Raw genomic sequence first — 19103 nt, forward strand, 5'->3', positions numbered from 1 at the left:
GGGGGGGGGGGGGGGGGGGGGGGGTGACAAAAACTAAAACCAAAGCTAAATTCAAAATATCAACAACAACAACAACAATGAAAAAAAGCTAAAGAAAAATTAAATAAATCCAAAGGAAAATTTGGAACCAAAACATTGTGTGTGGAATGCATATGTTCCAGTAATATCATCACATCAGACAACCAATTAAAAAGCTCCAAAATCATCAACCATAAAAACTTATTTAAAATAAGAAACTAAACATTAAACCCACAAACTGAGAAGCGGGGGAGGGGGGGGGGGGGAGAGGTCCAGTGCTGCAACAGCGGTGGTCACGAGTGAAGGAGCACTTCCACTGGTGAGGAATGAGGACCTCTGCCAGCCAGGGGTCCCAAACACAAACTGATAGAGTCATATCCTAGGGCCCTACAAACACTTATTTCTCCTGGTCCCCTTCCTTCTTTACTCAGTGCACACATGCTCTTGTCCAAGGGACAGGTCTCGGGGAAAGGGATATTCCTTGAAGGCCCTGGGCTAGGGTTGCCAACTATTCAGCATCTGACTTGTTTGGCGTTTGTTTTGTTGTTAAGGGAAGCCAGAAGGCTGCAGAAATAAACAAAACTGGCCATTGTCAAATTGCCAGTTCTCTGCTAACCTCATGGATCTTTTATTTTTCAGCAGAAGCCAATCAAAGGTATTACAACTGCAGTGATAACAGAGATATGTGTGGGATAGAGGGGGCACAGACTAAGTCACTGCATGGTCTGCTCCCAGGTCCAGCCTACCAGGTGAATATGGGGTCAAAATGAAGTCTATAATTGGCATGCATAATTGGCTCAGTTTTTAGCACCTGCACCTTCACAATAAGCTACTACTACAGATACTTCTCCTAAAAAGAAAAAGGCTGTGAGAAAGGAAGTGCTGTTACCTGCAAAGTGGGAAACAGAGGAGAGGGGAGGGGGCACATACCTATTTTTTAAAAGGAGGTATTCCTAACTCTAATTGATCCAGGACACAGGAGAATTCACCACTGAATACAATCCTCATGCCTCTGAAACATGGCAGCTAGTAGTCCTTTTCTCTAGGTCACAAGGTGCACTCACTTCACAATAATTCAATACCTTTCCATTAGCAGGGCCCAAGAGTCTATGCCAGAATTAGGGTCCACTTGGATAAGGGAGTCACAGACATTAGATCCCAGCAGGAAGAAACTGCAGGGACAAAAAAAAAAAAAGGTGCCTTCATCTGGTAAACTAATGTAACGGATAGGACTCTCACCAGCCCAATATGCTCCTGCATTCAGCTGTATACCAAGTTAGACATACAGGTGTATATCATTTGGTTACAGCATTCTCCTTCTGGAATGGCTGCAATGGTACTCCCTGTTCATTTAAAAGCTAGATACACCTGGCACAATGCATACCAATCTTTTTTGGGCCACAGTATCCTTTCTGACCCCACTGAGAATTGTGGCTATGATATGCCTATATACTTCTGGGATGGGTCACGACCCATAGTTTGGGAAGCCCTGGTCTCAAGTTGGAGAGGTATGTTGGATTGTGTGGGCTTGATCAGAAAACTAGTGTGTTTAGAACTCAGTCCTTGTGCATAGTTGAGTTGGTGTCTTGCATGAAACCTCCCTTGAATCTTGAGTCACATGTGAAGTGTGTGTCAGAGGTTTTACCCATCTGCCTGTATATATGACTAAGAGTAGAGCAGCAGCTTGAAGATAGAAGCCTCATCCAGGATTTGAACTACCAGAGGAAGTATGGTGAATCAGAAGAGAAGAGAGACTGAGACGTTTAGTTATAAACTTGAGCTACTATTAAGACATTATTTTACCACTATCTCATGGTAGTTTAGCATAGGTCCCATTTTATGCAACGAGACCTAAGTACTAATAAGATGTGTTATTTTAGTGTTAACCCTAGTTAACAGTAGCCCACGTTAATAATTCCCCCAGATCTTTTATTCAGAAGGGAACAGGTTTACACTATGGCTAACAACTGGATCCAGATTCACAGAACAGGGGTAATCCAGTCCTGGGTTTACCAAAATGCAAGCTGGGACTTGTAGTCTTGCTTTTCTTAGGGACTGCAATGGGGGAAATCAGAACTACAAGTCCCTGCATGCAACCCAGCCCTGTGAATCTGGATCCAATTGGCGGCCTTAGTTTACAGGAACACCTTTATTATTGAAAGTAATCACAAAAGTGTGTAGAATGCTCATGGAATACAACCTCAAGACAGAAAGAGTACCTCACAGCTGTTTGCACTTATATTCAGTTAATAAAATTGGAAACACCTCCATAACGTGAACGGACCTCTATGCCAGGGCCTTCACGTACCTTCTATTAACAGGCCCAAGTGGTGGGGCTTCTGAATTAAGTTGCATTTCCTGGTCCAACATATTTAAAAGGTGCACATTTAGGCGCCTACAAAAAAAACCCCGTTTGCCCACTTCAATAACCCAATAATAAACATATCAACAGATGCAGCTATCGACACCAACCCGAATAGAAATGTTGACAACCATAATATGGCCACCACCGCGGCAACTTCGTGACGTCACAACATCGCGCTGGAGGACCCTATGGCCCCGCCCCTTCCTGGGCGCGCGAAGATGATGTGAGCAAACTCATGGCGGCCGGCAGAATGACATTGAGTGTGTATGGCTGGCGTTGAGAAGGAAAGCAGTGCGGCGTTTGGGGTGTTGTGCAGCGCTTGTCGACGCCGTCATGAGCTGGGTTATCCGCCTCCTGCGCAAGAGTGGAGTGAGTGGTGGTGGCAGCAGCAGCAGTAGTAGTTATTGAAGGGTTTTCTCCAATGGTGGATGGGGAAGATGAACCCAACTAGCTAATGGGAGGCGATGAAACCCATTTAAACGGCTATTAGAGTGGAGGAGGTAGTAGGAGCCATTTGTATAGTGGATAGATGGGGCATTCTCATTTTCCCCCCCAAACCCACCTCCCCGCTCCCCCCGTTTTCTATTTCTGTTGATGGCTCTCTCATTCTCCCTGTCTCCTCCGCTCGAAACCTTGGGGTCATCTTTGACTCTTCTCTCTCCTTCTCTGCTCATATCCAGCAGACCGCCAAGACCTGTCGTTTCTTTCTTTACAACATCCGTAAAATCCGCCCCTTTCTTTCCGAGCACTCTACCAAAACCCTCATCCACACCCTTGTCACCTCTCGTTTAGACTACTGCAATCTGCTTCTTGCTGGCCTCCCACTTAGTCACCTCTCCCCTCTCCAGTCGGTTCAAAACTCTGCTGCCCGTCTCATCTTCCGCCAGGGTCGCTTTACTCATACTACCCCTCTCCTCAAGACCCTTCACTGGCTCCCTATCCGTTTTCGCATCCTGTTCAAACTTCTTCTACTAACCTATAAATGTATTCACTCTGCTGCTCCCCAGTATCTCTCCACACTCGTCCTTCCCTACACCCCTTCCCGTGCACTCCGCTCCATGGATAAATCCTTCTTATCTGTTCCCTTCTCCACTACTGCCACTCCAGACTTCGCGCCTTCTATCTCGCTGCACCCTACGCCCGGAATAAACTTCCTGAGCCCCTACGTCTTGCCCCATCCTCGGCCACCTTTAAATCTAGACTGAAAACCCACCTCTTTAACATTGCTTTTGACTCGTAACCACTTGTAACCACTCGCCCCCACCTACCCTCCTCTCTTCCTTCCCGTTCACATTAATTGATTTGATTTGCTTACTTTATTTATTTTTTGTCTATTAGATTGTAAGCTCTTTGAGCAGGGACTGTCTTTCTTCTATGTTTGTACAGCGCTGCGTATGCCTTGTAGCGCTATAGAAATGCTAAATAGCATGAGAACACGAGATTCACCGTATAAGCCTGTGGCGTCAAAGCCTTCTCGTGGAAGTGCTGGAAAGGAACAGCTCCCGTTTTTAAAGCATCTGCTATCAATAGCCAAAGCAATTTGAATGTTGTCATTTTCAAGTATAGAGTACCATAATTTTGATTGTCTTAAATAAATAACTAGAATGGAAAGGTTTCCATTACACTTTATATGATAACTATATAATTGTACCCTATGCTACTACATTGTGGGCTTCTAGTAGCACTTACCTTGTCTTTGTTGATCACCAGACTCGACTGCTGTAATATTGTTTATCTGGGCCACCCTCAGTATTTAATTTTAAAAATTGCAGTCACTCCAGAATATTGCTATTTGTCTCCTTTGTCATATTTGAAATAAAAAATCAGATCACGTCTCTCCCTCAATTCTGTGTTCTTTTCAAACTTTTTACTCTTACCTTTAAGGCATTTAGGCCAAATTATCCATCCATCCTATTTAGCTGCTCTCACCATTCCTTATTTACCAGTTCGATTACTCAGTTCTATCAATGATTTTTGTCTAGTACTTCCCAGCCCACGTAATGTCCAGTTGGAATCCAACAGGCATTGTGCCTTTTTTTACACTGCCCCCTTGCTATGGAATATGCTGCCTTTGGCCATTCACACCAAATTGTCCTTTAAATCTTTTAGAACCACTACTAAAACTTGGCTTTTTCAGCAAGCCTTTGGTACTAGTTAGGGGGATGCCCTGCTTGCTGGACACCGCATAGTATATTACCCCTTCCCAAAAAACCCTGCCCTAACTTTTTGTTTGGCTGTCCTCGTCATTCTCCCTTCATCATGGTTGTGTCTATATTGTGTTATCTTGGTGTGTTTGCTGTTCTGTCTTGATTTGTAGTTCCTTTTCATATAATTTGTGTATCTTTTTTTTTTTTAACTTGCAAGCCACTTGGATCTGCTACCTAAGCTAGGTGGTACAGTAAGTCTACATAAACATTGTGTGATAGTCCTGGGGGGAAAATTGGACTCTGCAGCTTCTGAGATGTCTTTTCCAGAACTAATGTAAGAATTTGCCAAAGATAGTGTTACAGTATGGCTTTCCTGATAATCATATCTCTCTCCATGCTACTTTTGGCAGATTCTTCTGCTGTCTCGGACAAGGAATTTTGCTTCAGGTACTGATGGGGAAATCAAAATAACCCAGATTCTTAAAGAAAAGTTTCCACTGGCTTCCTCTGTGAAAGTAGTGGACATTTCAGGTAATCAGTTTGATGCATATTAAAACTCTAGAGTGCTTTGGCTTTAATTCAGTGCCCAGTCATGCCTGGGACCATTGGGACACTCAGGGCAATTTTAATTCAAAATGCCAAACAACAAAAAGTTATTAAAGGCAAATATGATCATCTCTGGGAAAAGGTGACTAAAGTAGCAGATTGAAAATGTTGAGAATGTTGAGAATGGCCGTTTTTTTTTTTTTTTGTCATGGGTCCATAAGTAGTCAGGTAAAGTAACATGTTTGAACTTCTGTAATGTTTTAAAAAATATTTTCACATAAAAAGGGAGTAGGGTTGGACTGTTGTATTACAAATTGTTTGCTCTAACAGAATTAATTAAAACCTTATTTTTTGTTTCTGATTACTGTAGTCACTGTAGAGAAAAGTTTTGGTTTCACCTTCTAACTTTCTTCAGAGAGGAATGAAAAGTGGAACAGAAATGCTAGTGTAACTATGAACAGTGGCCAGCTAAGTGTGTCTGTTGATGATGTGCTCCTTGTACTGGTTGCTCCCGAGTTATAGTTACCTTGGTAAAGCCTATTTATTTATTTAAAAGAATAACCTGCTCAGTCACCACAGTTCTAGGTAAGGCCTAGGTTTATATTTTCCATTGTTTTAATGTGCCCTTGTTACATGTAAACTTTAACACACTAAAATGAAGCACCAGATTTGATACAAACTTGGGATTTATGAACCATATCGCAACTGCATAATGTAGTGTAAGCCCATTCCAGGTTTTATTGTGAGCTTTTTTAACTTTGTAAATCTATGTGTAATGAAAATGAGCACCTTATTGTCACAACCAAACAGGTAGGTAACTCCTGACTATAAACAGGTAACTGAGCTTGTGGCCGCTCTCAGAACAAACAGTATGGCAAAGACAGCTTAGAAAGCGCCCAACCCTCCTAACCTGTCACTTCAGTCAATAACATAGCAGTGAAACTAAGATTCCTTGTAAATTAAATAGCCTGCCCTGTTTCGTAAACACTGCAAAGTACCATTGTGACTGAAAACTTATTTAATGGGGAAATCATTTAATTACAGTACTTGTTTTTTCAATGTGAGCCCAAGGTGAGTTACAGTTCAGGTGTTGCAGTTATTTCCTTCACAACTAGCTGTAACTATTAGTATTTACCCACATCAGATTCCCCCCTTGTGGTGGGTTCACCAGCTAGAGACTGTTTACCAAATTTACATTGCATTAGCTTTAGTTACTTTGGAGAAGTTTGGCTTTAGACCTTCATGCTATAGTAGTTTCCATTTTTCCCCTTGTTGAAGACTTGCTGTGGACTAGTCTCAGAAGGCAGGAAAGTGCTGGTGGTGTATTTTGTTAACCAACATTGTAGTCCTTGTAAATATGAAGCTTAAAATTGCTACTGTTCATTTTGTCCTTGAACAACTGTGTTATTTAATTATGTCCCTTTAGTATGGAGTATACTGCTCATGGTCACATTTTAAATGGATGGGTCAAAACAAACCTTTGCATGTGTGCGTGACTTAACCTAGCTCTTGACTCTTCTTCCCATTTTAAATCTTGGGTCAGATGTGCTGAAACAGGGGTTCTCAACCCCGTCCTCAGGACACGCATAGCCAATGAATATGCAGCGTATACAAATCTCTCTCATTCTTATTCATTGTGGAGATCTAAACCTGAGTAGCTGGGTTTGCTGAAAGGACTGGGATGAGAACCAGTATATTAAAAGGTTTTGTCCATTGATTGGCTAGGACAGTGATTCTTAGCCTAGTGTTTGGAACATACCCAGCCAGTCAGGTTTTTTGATGTTCACAGTTAAATGTGTATGAGAGAGATTTGCATAGAACAGAGCTCCCAAGTTACCCAGTTCAAGGAGGAGGACTTTTAGGCCAGTCCTAGTTTTGAAGTTACATCCCAACGCAGTGTTGGATTTCTAGTTTCTGATTCCGTCCATTAAAATTAATGCTACTTGTCCTGTGATTAATCAGGACTGGCCTAAAATCTCCTCCTTGGAACTGGGTAACTTGGAAGCTATCATACAATGTAGGCAAGGTGATCTCATACATATTCACTGTCAGCTTGAAAACCAGATGGGTCATGTGTGCCTGAGGACTAGGTTGAGAACTACTGAACTAGGGGAAAATGATAGGACTCAGACTCAAGGACTGTTAAAGGATTGCAACTCAGTCAGTCAAATCAGCTATGTTGGGTTTGTCTGCTGAATAAAGCCAAGATGGGAGGAACATTTGAACTCTCCTTTTGGTTTCCATCCAGACGCACAATTCAGCATTGTGTCTTTTGTATTATTTGATTTCTGCTGCGATAATACTGGAGAAAGTAAATAATCCTAGCTTGAATGTAAATGTTGCATTTTCAGGAGGCTGTGGAGCAATGTATGAAATCCACATAGAATCTGAAGAATTCAAAGAGAAGAAAATAGTACAACAGCATCAGATGATTAATCAAGTAAGTAGCAGGACTATGAAGCCCATTTACTAAAGCATGCTACCATACATTAATGCACTTGAAGAAGCCGATCCTATTTACTGTAATGGCTATGGTAAAATCATCTGTCAGTGCGCATTATAGTGGCTAATTTTTAGGATGGCTTAGAGGAGGGGCATAATCGACCCCAAGTTTTCCTGAGGACGTCCTCGTAGGATGTCCCGGCGAAGGGGCGGGGAAACCCGTATTATCGAAACAAGATGGGCGTCCATCTATCTTTTCGATAATAAGGTCAGGGACGCCCAAATTGCGAAATTTAGGTCGACCTTAGAGATGGTCATCCCTGATTTTCGGCGATAATGGAAACCGAGGGCGCCCATCTCAGAAACGACCAAATCCAAGCCCTTTGATCGTGGGAGGAGCCAGCATTCGTAGTGCACTGGTCCCCCATACATGCCAAGACACTAACCGGGCACCCTAGGGGGCACTGCAGTGGACTTCATAAATTGCTCCCAGGTGCATAGCTCCCTTACCTTGTGTGCTGAGCCCCCCAAAACCCACTCCCCACAACTGTATACTACTACCATAGCCCTTATGGGTGAAGGGGGGCACCTACATGTGGGTACAATGGGTTTCTGGTGGGTTTTGAAGGGCTCACATTTACCACCACAAGTGTAACAGGTAGGGGGGGATGGGCCTGGGTCCGCCTGCCTGAAGTGCACTGCACCCACTAAAACTGCTCCAGGGATCTGCATACTGCTGTCATGGAGCTGGGTATCAAAACAAAGTAATCATATATATCCAACTATAAACAATTTTGTGTGTAACTTACAGACCACCTTTACTTAAATCATTCATTAATAGTTCAAATTTTTAAATGACCTCAGCGATGTCCGTTGCCATTATAATCATTGTAATGGCAGCGTTAAACAACATCCATCATCTTCATAGGCCAATATATAAGGACTACAATTTGAACCTTTAAGGACGATATCTAAGACACAAGTGGAAGATTTGAAATTGAGGAAACCACAATTGGGGAGCATGTACACAGATTATGGATATATAGAAATGTGTCCACACAAGGTTTATGTGAATGGGTGGTGAAGTGAAGGGTGTGACTGGGCAAGTTCCGGAACTTACACAGCATAAGTGGTTTTATGTGATATATGTATTGTAATAAAAGAAATTAAATATTTTAAAGGAAGAACGTTTTTTGTGATATAGTATAGGGACACCCTACCATATTTGTGCAGAGATTTTTTTTCTCCTGGTAAAGGGCCACTAAAACAGACAACATGTTATGAGAATCAGATTCTCAACATTCAGAGTTTCTGTCTATCAATTTACTTATTTGTGACATTTATATCCCATATTAAACATGAATTAAGTTGAAACCTGGGAACATATAAAATCTTTTTTTTGCCTGTGCCTACATCAAAAGAAAAAGATGGCATGTGGGAACTTGCTCCTTTTGTTTTGTGAATTGCAGTGGTGTGTTATAAAAATGCACTTGCCTTTTTTATTACTACTTTTTCACAGAAAGGTATTGAATAATTAGAGAAGGGCTTACTTCATGCAGAAGTTTTCTCCAGCATCAGTCTAAATGTGCCAACATTGTCCAGTTCAGATCACTATTAGCAGCTAAGTTCATACAAAGTTAATTATGTTCAGTAGAAAATAAATCTGTTGCCTCAGGCTGCTTGCTATGTGAATACTGCATTAAGTATTACATAATAAGGGCATTTGCTTTAAACTTTGTTTTAATTAATTTATCCAGTCCTTACATGTAGATGGTTTTGCTTTTTAATCCCAAAGGTGAATCCTAAGGGTTGTTGAACAATTTTGTTGCTTCTGAATTTACTTGTTTTGGAATTTGAACTGCTTTGGGTCCTGTGCTGATCTGTACATCTGCTGTCTTAGAGTACAGAAGAAAATGATTTATGTTACTTTTACTAGTATTTTTACTGCTTATAGAATCTGGCTTTCTTGGGGAGGGGGAGTCAATGTGACTGTGGCATGGCAAGGACTTGGTGGGCCGGGAGCTGGGATGGAGATTACTTGCGCAGGGACGGGTTAGATTCCAGCAGGGACAGGTTGGAATTCTGTTCCCGTGCAACTCTCTAGAACAGGTTACTACAGTTAATGTTTATGGACCTAGTGAACACCAGAATGCTTTTTGGGGACGGGTGTATACTTTGATGCAGAGGCTCAGTGACATTTATTGGTGGGTGAGGACTTTTACTTTTGTCTCTATCTCTACTCTGGATAGAGTGCCCAGCGGAGTTTGGGGAAAAGGGGAGGATCCCCGGTTTTATACCAAATCACTCCAGGATAATAAGTTGTCAGATGTTTGGTGTATTAAACATCCTAAGGGTAAGCAATTTACCTTGTATTCTATTCAAAATAGCTAAGCCTGATTGAATGTACTTTTGGACGACCCTCATTGGTTAGATCAAATGGTGGATGCCCATATTGAGCCCTTTACTTCATCTGATCATGCTCCCATGTGGGGTGTTTTTGACCTAAAGGCCTGACTTAAGAGTCGTACATGCTGGCACCTCAATGAGAGACTCCTACTGGACAAGTGTGACAGGGACGAGATTCTCCGTGAAATGGATCAGTATATGGATGTAAATGATACTGGTGAGGTTTCTAACCCCATTTTGTGGAAGGGGCTGAAGACAGTGTTAAGGGGGACTTTTATTAAGGGGGGAGCCTGGGTAAAAAAGGAGAGGATGGATAAAGAGACTCAATTACTTTCTTGCATTTCGAATCTTGAGAGCATATTGCAGAGCAGGAGTTCCAGACAAGATAGATTGTTGTTGGGTAAACTTTAGTGATATCTTCAGACTTTGCGCCTTCCTGATATTGAATACAAACTGAGGCAATCTCAGCCGATGTTTTATGAGCATGGGGACAGGTCGGATAGGCTCCTGGCTAGGCGTCTTAAAAGGGAAGCTGAGGCTCAGATAGCTAAGATTAGAGATGACAGGGGGGTAACCTCCTTTATTTATTTATTTATTGGTATATAATCAATTTACAAGTCGTAACACTTGATCAAGAAATTCAGAAAAAAAAATTAAACCTTTACATCAGTAATATAAAGGCAAAGAAAATACATGGTTAATCTTCTTTTAGACCACAATTAAGGGGGGTAAGTAACATACAGCTCAGGAGAAAAGCTACACAATCAGTACACAGGTCACAAATAAATGCTATAGCACGCTATTCCCCACCCCCTTTACAACCGAGGGTAATACAGTGTGAATCTTTTTCAGATCTATAAAAGCACGTAACTGTTCTGGAAGAAGAAAGACATATTTTATGCCAACATATTTAACAACACATTTGCATGGGTAATTAAGGTAAAAGGAAGCCCCCAATGCCAAAGTATCCGTTCTTAAAGCCAAAAAAGCTTTCCTCCTATCTTGTGTTTGCTTTGTTACATCTGGAAATATCCAAACTTTTTTCCCATAGAACAAAGTTTGTAAATTACGGAGGGATAACCTTCTCACCGCTTCCAAATCTTGCTCAAACACAAATGAAACCAATAAGGTCATCCTTTCCGATTTTGAAGATAATGATGTTTCCAAAAGTTCAGATATATTTAATAAGTCTTTCTTTTCTTGACCAGACATTTCCAGAGAATTCTCTGAGATTTTCTTATTAGGTAAATAGTATATCCGATTTATCGGTGGAATCGTTTCCAGGGTAAATTTCAAAATTTCAAGCAAATATTTCTTAAATACTTCCAAAGGGGTAATATCCGGAGATTTTGGGAAATTCAGAAAGCGGAGATTTAATGTACGATAATAATTTTCTATCTGTTCAATCTTACGATGTAATATCGTTTTATTTTTTACCACCATTGCGGCACATTCTTGCAAATTATTTACATTTTCTTTAATTTTATCCACTTGAGTGTTAAATTCCATCTTTATATCTACTAAGGATTTTAATAAAGTTTCAACAGTACTCACTAAAGTCGAGACTTCAGTTGTAGATTTAGCCCTGTATTATTCAACTGCTGGAGAGCTTCCCAGATAGTCTCCAGCGTTACCGACTCTGGCTGTTTTAATGGCGTCACACGCTCAGTCGAAGCACAGAAAGGCTTCAGACCTCCCAGTGGTCTCTTGTTCTCAATGTCTCGATCCGGAGGACTTCCTGCAACTTCTTCAAGTTCAGGAGGCCTCCACTGAGACATGGGTCCTTCGGGAGAGGCGGAGGATTGAGCGCCGGGGGGGGGGGGAAGGGTGACATCTAGCCCCATGTCTCCGGGGTCTCCTCCTCCTGGAGCAACAGCAGGGATCCTCACGGCATTATGGGTGGGAGCTCTCGTCGCGAACCTCTCTATGGATTGCTGCTGAGGTGAGGAGGTCCTGGCCATCGAGGGACCGGCCTTGACCGTCCCTTTGCGTTTTGTATGAGGCATTGAGTCTGAAGAAAAGTTTTAATTCAGCGTTATCCACGAGAGAGTCAAACAGCGATCAGCAGCGTGCCGCCATCTTGACACGCCCCCCTTTCGGGGTAACCTCCTTTATAAATAAGAATTGATTAATGCTAGGTTTTGGGATTTTTACACAAAACTCTACAGTTGAGGCAGATATACGGATCTACTTAGAGGAGGTGAATTTGCCTCTCTTTTCCAAGAGGCTGTTTGCTCTTTAGAGGCAGTTGTAACGGAGAGGGAAGTGGAACTTACTATTAAAGGACTTCCCTGTGGTAAATCTCTGGGCATGGATGGGTTTTTGAACTCATTTTACAAAGCTTGTATTGAGAAGGTGACTCCTCTGTTAGATCAATTTTTCAATGCTGTCAGGGCAGGGGCTGTGTGCTCTCTCCTCATGCTAATATGGCGGGGATCACTATTTTGTGTAAACCAGGTTAGGACAATACAGTATGTGGGTCTTGTAGGCCTATTTCATTGACTAATGTAGATCTGAAGATCTTAGGTAAGCTTTTGGCTAATAGGATGGTCTCTTGGCTCCTTGCTCTTATACAACCTGATCAGGCAGGATTTGTCCCTGGTCGCCAAACATTCGATAATAAATGCATATTACACATTAACTGGGCAGTACGCAAGCATGGGATTCCTGCGATACTGGTGGTGGTGGACGTGGAGAAGGTGTTCGACCGTGTGCACTGGCCCTTTATGTTCATGGTTTTGCGGCAGTTTGGGGTTGATGAGGGCTTTTGTGCATGGTTGAGCACCTTGTATACTAATCTGAGAGCTATACTGCTAGCTTCGCCCAGGGGAAGGGTACTCGGCATGTTATTTGCTTTAGCGATGAGCTCTTTGCCCAGTGGATCTGGGAAGTTCCCAACATTCAGGGAGTTTTGCTTGGCACAGGGAGTTGCAAAATTTCTCGCTTTGCAGATGATCTGATCTTGTCTTTGACTCAGCTTTGCATGTCGGTACCTAACCTTTTGCACCAGATGAAAGTATATGAGAGAGTGTTGGGCTTTAAGGGAAATATAGACAAGACCAAAGCTTTGAATGTATTGGTGGGTCCCCTGGAGGTGGAGCAAATTAAAGCTAATTTTCCATTTCAGTGGGTCTCCTCACACCTTAAATACCTGGGGCTCAAGGTTACTCCATGGATGGAAGATTTGTATTTTGCTGATTTAACCTTACTTCTTAAACCAATACAGATGGATCTTAGTGGAACAGGGGGGCCTATTCTTGGGTGGGTCCAATTGCTATTCTGAAGATGAATGTCCTTTCAAGACTGCGCTATTTGTTTCAAGCACTACCCATGCCTATATCTTTTAGGATGCTTAGTGTGTTGCAGCGATTATTCTCGTAATTTATTTGGAGAGGTTGCAGACCACGTATCTCACGTGTAGTTATGTGTACTCATAAAAAGCTTGGGGCTTTGGGTGTTCCTGATCTCAAATCTTATTATTTAGCTGCCCAGGTTAGGCATCTCTGGGATTGGAAGGGAGGGCTCTTGTTGAAACCTTATGTGCAAATAGAGCAGTCTTGTGTTCATCCTCTCACAGTGTGGGGAATACCATGGGGGTCGTGGGCCTCAGCTTGATATCATGGACTTGTTAATCCTATTGTGTGACATATTCTGCAGATGTGGAGTATGGTGACTCAGTGCACTGGGGGACAGATGGCAGTCTTGGATGACTCCTCTTTCCCTGCTCCTGGGGGAGGGAGGAGAGGTAGATGTGGCTTTGTCTTCCTGGGAGGCTAAAGGGCTGGTTCTCCCCATGCAACTTTGTGTTCTGAGTTTGCCTTAACCAAAACTGACTTTTACTTATGTTTACGTATTAAACACATGAAATGCATCCTTTAGAGGATCTCTGGCTGCAGCCTAGACTCTCTCGAGGTTTAATATCGGCACTTTATAAAATAATTTGAGACTGTGTGTTCAGGATGCTCCCATACATGGAAGTGTGGTCCTTGGCGCTCTCTCTTACTTTTGCTGAACAACACTGGCAGGATATTGTGAAGTCCTGTTGCTCCTTTTCCTTATCAGCTTGAGTTAAAGAAAATGCCTTAAAGCTCTTGTTACGATGGTATGTTACTCCCTCACAGCTTCATTGTCGGGAACTAGCTGGCACTCCAAACTGCTGGAGGAATTGTGGTGTACCTGGTTCATTGCTACATAGATGGTGGAAGTGCCCGATGGTTGCAAAACTCTGGAGTTCTGGGCCTTTCGCTACCTTTTACTCCAGAGATGTGCCTTTTGAATAATTTTCTTTCTGACCTTGAGCCTTCCATCTGCAAGGTCTTGAAATGTGGCATTTGTGCAGCTCGATTTGTAATGGCGGCTGAGTGGAAGTCCTGTGGACCCCTTTCTTTGGGGTGATTGCATCAGAGACTGCAATTTGTGTTTCTCATGGTACACCTAACAGCTCTTCAGCAGAATCAAGTGGATAAACACATGTGGACACTTTTGCAGAGTAATTTAGATTCGTAATCTTGTGATACTTTGTTTGCTAAGGGGAGGGAAGGGGAATGGGTGGTGGGTTATATTGTACTGGTTGATACATTGTTGTTGTGTTCTTTGAGTGTGTTTACCTTTCTTTCAATAAAAAATTAAGTTACAAAAAAAAATTGACATTAGTTTGTTGACATCTGGTTCTTATCCTGTTACTATAGTTAGGCTGCTTTTACAAAGCAGTCAGGTGCATAAATAGTGTCTGATTCTTCCCTCTTTAGCAAAAATGGAAGACGAATTGCTATTGCATTTTTTTAAAGGCCTATTTGGAAGATAATTAGTATTCTGGAGGTCTCGCAAGGAGGCTGTCAGAGAGGTCATAGTACTGAGATGTTGCTATTGTACCTGTTTGAACAAGACAGACTTCATTTTGTATGGTTCCAGAAGTGCAATGGCTCTTGCTGTTTCTGCACTCAGTACAGTGAATCACCAGCTTCTGTTGGCCTGTCTTGATGGTGATGGTAAGGGTATTAGTAGTGTTTTACAGTGGTTCAGTAGTTTTTGTCTGGTAGGCAACAGAAGGTGATGTGAGAGGGAATTGAGTTGTGCCGGCTTCCAGTTTGTTCAATGTCCCTCAAGGACACCATCAGTAATCTTTAACATTAGCCTCTCTATTTGTTGGTCGTATGCAGGGGTGTGCTGGTAAATTTTTAACAACGGGCTCTCTCTCCGGGCATAGCCAGCCCTGAAATTTAGAGTGTGTGTGTGTGGGAGGAGGGAATACATGTCTCTCTCTCCCCTCCCTTGTGCGGGCACGCTAGGCATACCTTTGTCGAGCCCCACCAGCCAATAAATGGACTGCCACCATTCTCTGCTGCTTGTTTCTGGCTCTGAGCAGCATGATGGAACCTTCTTGCGCTTGCATGAAAAGTCTCAGCCTGATGCTCAGAGTCAGAAACAAGGAGCAGGGAGCAGCAGCAGTCTATTTACTTGGCTGGTGGGGCCAGCATCACTGCCAGCAAAGTAAAAGAGAATTCAGGAGGGGGCCCAAGCCCACATTTTGGGAGTCAGTTGTTAAAGTAGCCATGGGGAGGCCTACTTTAACAACCGGCTCCCAAAGTTCTTAAAAACTTAACAAACGGCTCTTGCGAGCCCGTGAGAGCCCGCTCCAGCACACCACTGGTCGTATGCCAATGATATTCAGATTCTGCTGCTTTTTGAAGTCCTGGCTGGGAGCTACTGATGTCGTCGTTCCCACCCCCGGCTTAAATTTTGGGATTCCTGCTGATTTGGCAGTAAAGGTGAATGACGTGATTCCTCTAGAGGGAACCAGATGTACATTAGGGGTCTTGTAGATATGAAGTATATATATATATAGTTTGCTCTCTCGTAGTACTGCAGAATGCCGCTGCCAGACTGATAACTAGATTTCCTTTCAGGAAATGCATTTTTCTGCACCTATTGTGCTTGCATTAGTTCCGTATCTTATTGTGTTAAGCTTAAGCTGAGGAGTTTAGTTGTTAAGTTGTTTTTTTGGGTGAGGGTTCAGACTATCTGCAGCAAGCTATTAAGTTGTATGATTCTTCAAAAACCTTGCATTCTTCTGGCACTTGTCATTTGGTGATTTCCCCAGATTTTGTGATGTTTGAGTAGGATGAGCGCTGCTTCTTTTTCAGTGGCTGGTCTGCTGTTTTGGAGCTCTTTGCCCATGGGATGCATTGCTTTAATTAATTAATTCACTTTATTTTGTACTATTTTATTATAATTGTGAGAATGTTTAGTTGAATTTTTGTTGTTGTTTTTTCATTTTAGTTTGTATGTTGTTTTTTGTGTACTGTATAGGCTGTCGTACCTCATATTATGTGCTTTGAGTCTAATAAAATGAAAATCACTGGTAATACTTTTATTTTCTTGTTTTCTTACCCAGGCTCTTGAAAATGAGATTAAAGACATGCATGGACTAAGGATTTTCACATCTGTGCCAAAACGCTGAAAAGGTGACTCAGCTGCTTTGATGTGCTCCACAAGGAAACCACCGAATTCAATCTTATTCATGCACCAGAAAAGCTTCCACCTTCTGTGTACAGCAAAAGCCCTTTCTGGGCTGGCTGTGTCAAAACACAGGCTGCTATTTTCTCTAATTTCTTTTTAGTTCAATTAAACAAGATATTTACTGATTAATTAAAAATTTAGAAGACAATGCAAATGTTTCACCACCCTTACTTTGTCACAGGCGGGACAATTTTCAGTCATTTAGCCAGGTAAACTGCCAAGTCTGAAAATGGCCCTCTTCCCCAGATGCAAACAAGGAAGCAATGTGTACAGATTTTTGGTTTTCAAAGCTGCAAGGAAACAATGCACACAGATTTTGGTTTTCAAAGCAGCATGCATTTTTATTTTTGCATCCATTCTCTGCCCGCATAAGTTGCAGGTGCAGAGTACCTGTGACTTTTGTAGGGTAGCTATAGTTTGGGTTCCTCTTTCCCACATGCATCACTTTGCACTTGCTCACATTTTGGTTTCTTATACCTTTCTCCACATGGTACTCAGATGTTCCTCCATGGGTAAAGCTTGTTTTAAACACATACAAGGGCATTTATAAAATCGTGCAACTGCTCATGTTTGTAAATAGTAAGTGCAAGGAAAGTGTTTACCTACTTTAATTCAGTCTGTCAGCATTCCCAGTGGAATAGAGGCAGGGTTGTGATATACGTATATATTTTAATAAATATGCGTGTATATATTTAGGGTACATGCTCAAATTTTTTAAATGAAGAATATGAAGGATCAAGGCGAAGATGTTGTGGTAGTGAATTCCATAATGCAGGTGAAAAAGTAAAAGGCACTTGATTTTGTAGATTCTAAAGCTTTAGAGGGATGCGGGAGAACCAACCTATTATCATGTAGTGAGCGTAAAGTATGGGAGGGTGTGTAGGGAATCACCACAGAGGAAAGCTAAGCAGGAAGGCCACTCTATAAGAACCTTATGTGTTAGTGTTGCAACCTTGAATGTAATCCTATATTCAATAGGGAGCCAGTGAAGCTGCTGAAGAAATGGCGAGACATGATCATAGCGAGATGCTCGACAAAAGAGATGGACCGCAGTATTTGTAAAGTCTGTAGCCTTTTAATATTGTATTTAGTAATCCCTGTGTATATGATGTTGCAATAGTCATATCTTGAATGGAGGAAAGCATAGGACAAGGAAGTGAATAAAAAATCCAGAAAATTGCGAATAGCTCTGCGTAAAAAGAAAAAAAAACTAATTTGATAACCTGTGATATCCGGGGTCTGAAACACAAATGAGAAATCCAGAAGAACCAAGATATCGGAAGGATGAAACAGGAGAAAAAGGCCTGTCAAACAAAAGTAAAGGGATGTCAAGTGGAGACTATGAACCAGTAATACAGCTTGCTAACATTTCCTCTGAATTTAGGACTAGACGATGATCCTTTAGCCAGGTTTCCACATGCTCTAGACAAGTTTGAATTGGTTTTAAATTCACACAGAATTGGTCTGTATAAAAAAACAGAAGAAATTCGTCTGCATAGGAGTATGAGCTAATTTCCAAGGATTGTATAAGCAGTGCCAGAGGGCTCACAAACAGATTAAAGAGGATTGGTAAAAGCATAGACCCCTGCGGAACCCCACAGGTGATAGGGAAAGTGTTTGAAACAGAGGAAGATTGAACTACCTTGAAAGAACGTTGCCCAAGAAATGATGTGTACCAGTGATACCCAAACATGAAAGCCAGTGTAGAAGAAGATCGTGATTTATCAGATCAAACGCTGCGGATAAATCTAACAATACTAACAACGCGCACTGTCTCTGAACTGAAGTCAGCATGGAAACCGGATTGGTGAGGATGCAAAGCATTGATGGATTCAATATGTGCTGGAAGCTGGTCAAGGACCACGGATTCTATAATCTTTGAAAGAAAAGGTAGATTAGAAACCAGGTGGTAATTTTTCGATTGCAAAGGATCAAGATCATGTTTTTTTCAAAACTGGCTTAATCAGAGCAGACTTCAAAGATACTGGTAAAGTACCAGACAAAAGACTATTAGTAAGAATAGCATACAAAAATGAAGTTAGTTCATTTTTGTATACTATAGTATAATATTCTTACTAACCAGTCTTCACACTAGTTAAAAACCTCTTCTTTGGAAGTTAGTTCCAAAGAAGAGGTTTTTAACTAGTGTGAAGGAATAGGTTCCAAGGAACAGAAGGTGCTATGTAAGCATGTCAATATCTTGGAAAAAGTTTCCAAGGAAGGCAAATTTAAAAGATGACCAGACAGCAGACTGAGCTTCTACTGAGGGAGTGGGGAAAAGTTAATCTGGAATGACTCAATAATAATTTGCCAGTGAATCTGAGGTTAGTTGGACTCTAGGTCCTGAATGTAAGGGGATAGTAGTAAGAGCATTGAAAACTTTGAACAATTGTTTTGTAGAATTGGTTGCCTGTCAAATCTGCTTAGAATAATAGGTTCGTTTGGCTGCATGTAATTGGGCAACATAGTATTGTTGTGCACTCCTGGTAATCTTTTGTAAGGGATCTAACTTGTGTTTTTGTGAGTGGTGCTCAGCTCTCCTCGTTTGGTGGTGACATAATTTCAATCCTGCATGAAACCAAGGCTGATTTGTAGTGGTCTGATGTTTAATCAGTGCTATACTAGCTGACTTCTCTCGTAGTGAATTATTCCAGAGAGAC

General features: G+C 41.8%; 1 protein-coding gene across 2 annotated transcripts; it reads left to right on the top strand.

The window, feature by feature from the left end:
- Positions 1-2595: 2595 nt before the first annotated feature.
- On the top strand, positions 2596-16591 carry BOLA3 (bolA family member 3). 2 transcript variants are annotated; one of them, XM_030201792.1, is made up of 4 exons: positions 2596-2752; positions 4941-5061; positions 7428-7516; positions 16319-16591. In XM_030201792.1, the coding sequence occupies exons 1-4, from the start codon at positions 2717-2719 to the stop codon at positions 16382-16384; spliced, it is 312 nt and encodes a 103-aa protein (XP_030057652.1). In that variant the 5' UTR covers positions 2596-2716; the 3' UTR covers positions 16385-16591. The 2 variants fall into 2 exon arrangements, with proteins under 2 accessions (XP_030057652.1, XP_030057653.1); XM_030201793.1 differs by lacking the exon at positions 4941-5061.
- The last annotated feature ends 2512 nt before the right edge of the window (positions 16592-19103 follow it).

The sequence above is a fragment of the Microcaecilia unicolor genome, chromosome 4 (assembly GCF_901765095.1).
Source record: "Microcaecilia unicolor chromosome 4, aMicUni1.1, whole genome shotgun sequence".
NCBI lineage: Eukaryota > Metazoa > Chordata > Amphibia > Gymnophiona > Siphonopidae > Microcaecilia > Microcaecilia unicolor.

What these genes read in the sequence shown, in the direction of transcription:
- BOLA3 (XM_030201792.1), top strand. Translation starts at nt 2,717, where the DNA reads ATGAGCTGGGTTATCCGCCTCCTGCGCAAGAGTGGA. An exon ending in GCCTCCTGCGCAAGAGTGGA is followed by an intron (nt 2,753 to 4,940) that starts GTGAGTGGTGGT and finishes TACTTTTGGCAG; the next exon opens with ATTCTTCTGCTGTCTCGGAC. An exon ending in AGCATCAGATGATTAATCAA is followed by an intron (nt 7,517 to 16,318) that starts GTAAGTAGCAGG and finishes TTTCTTACCCAG; the next exon opens with GCTCTTGAAAATGAGATTAA.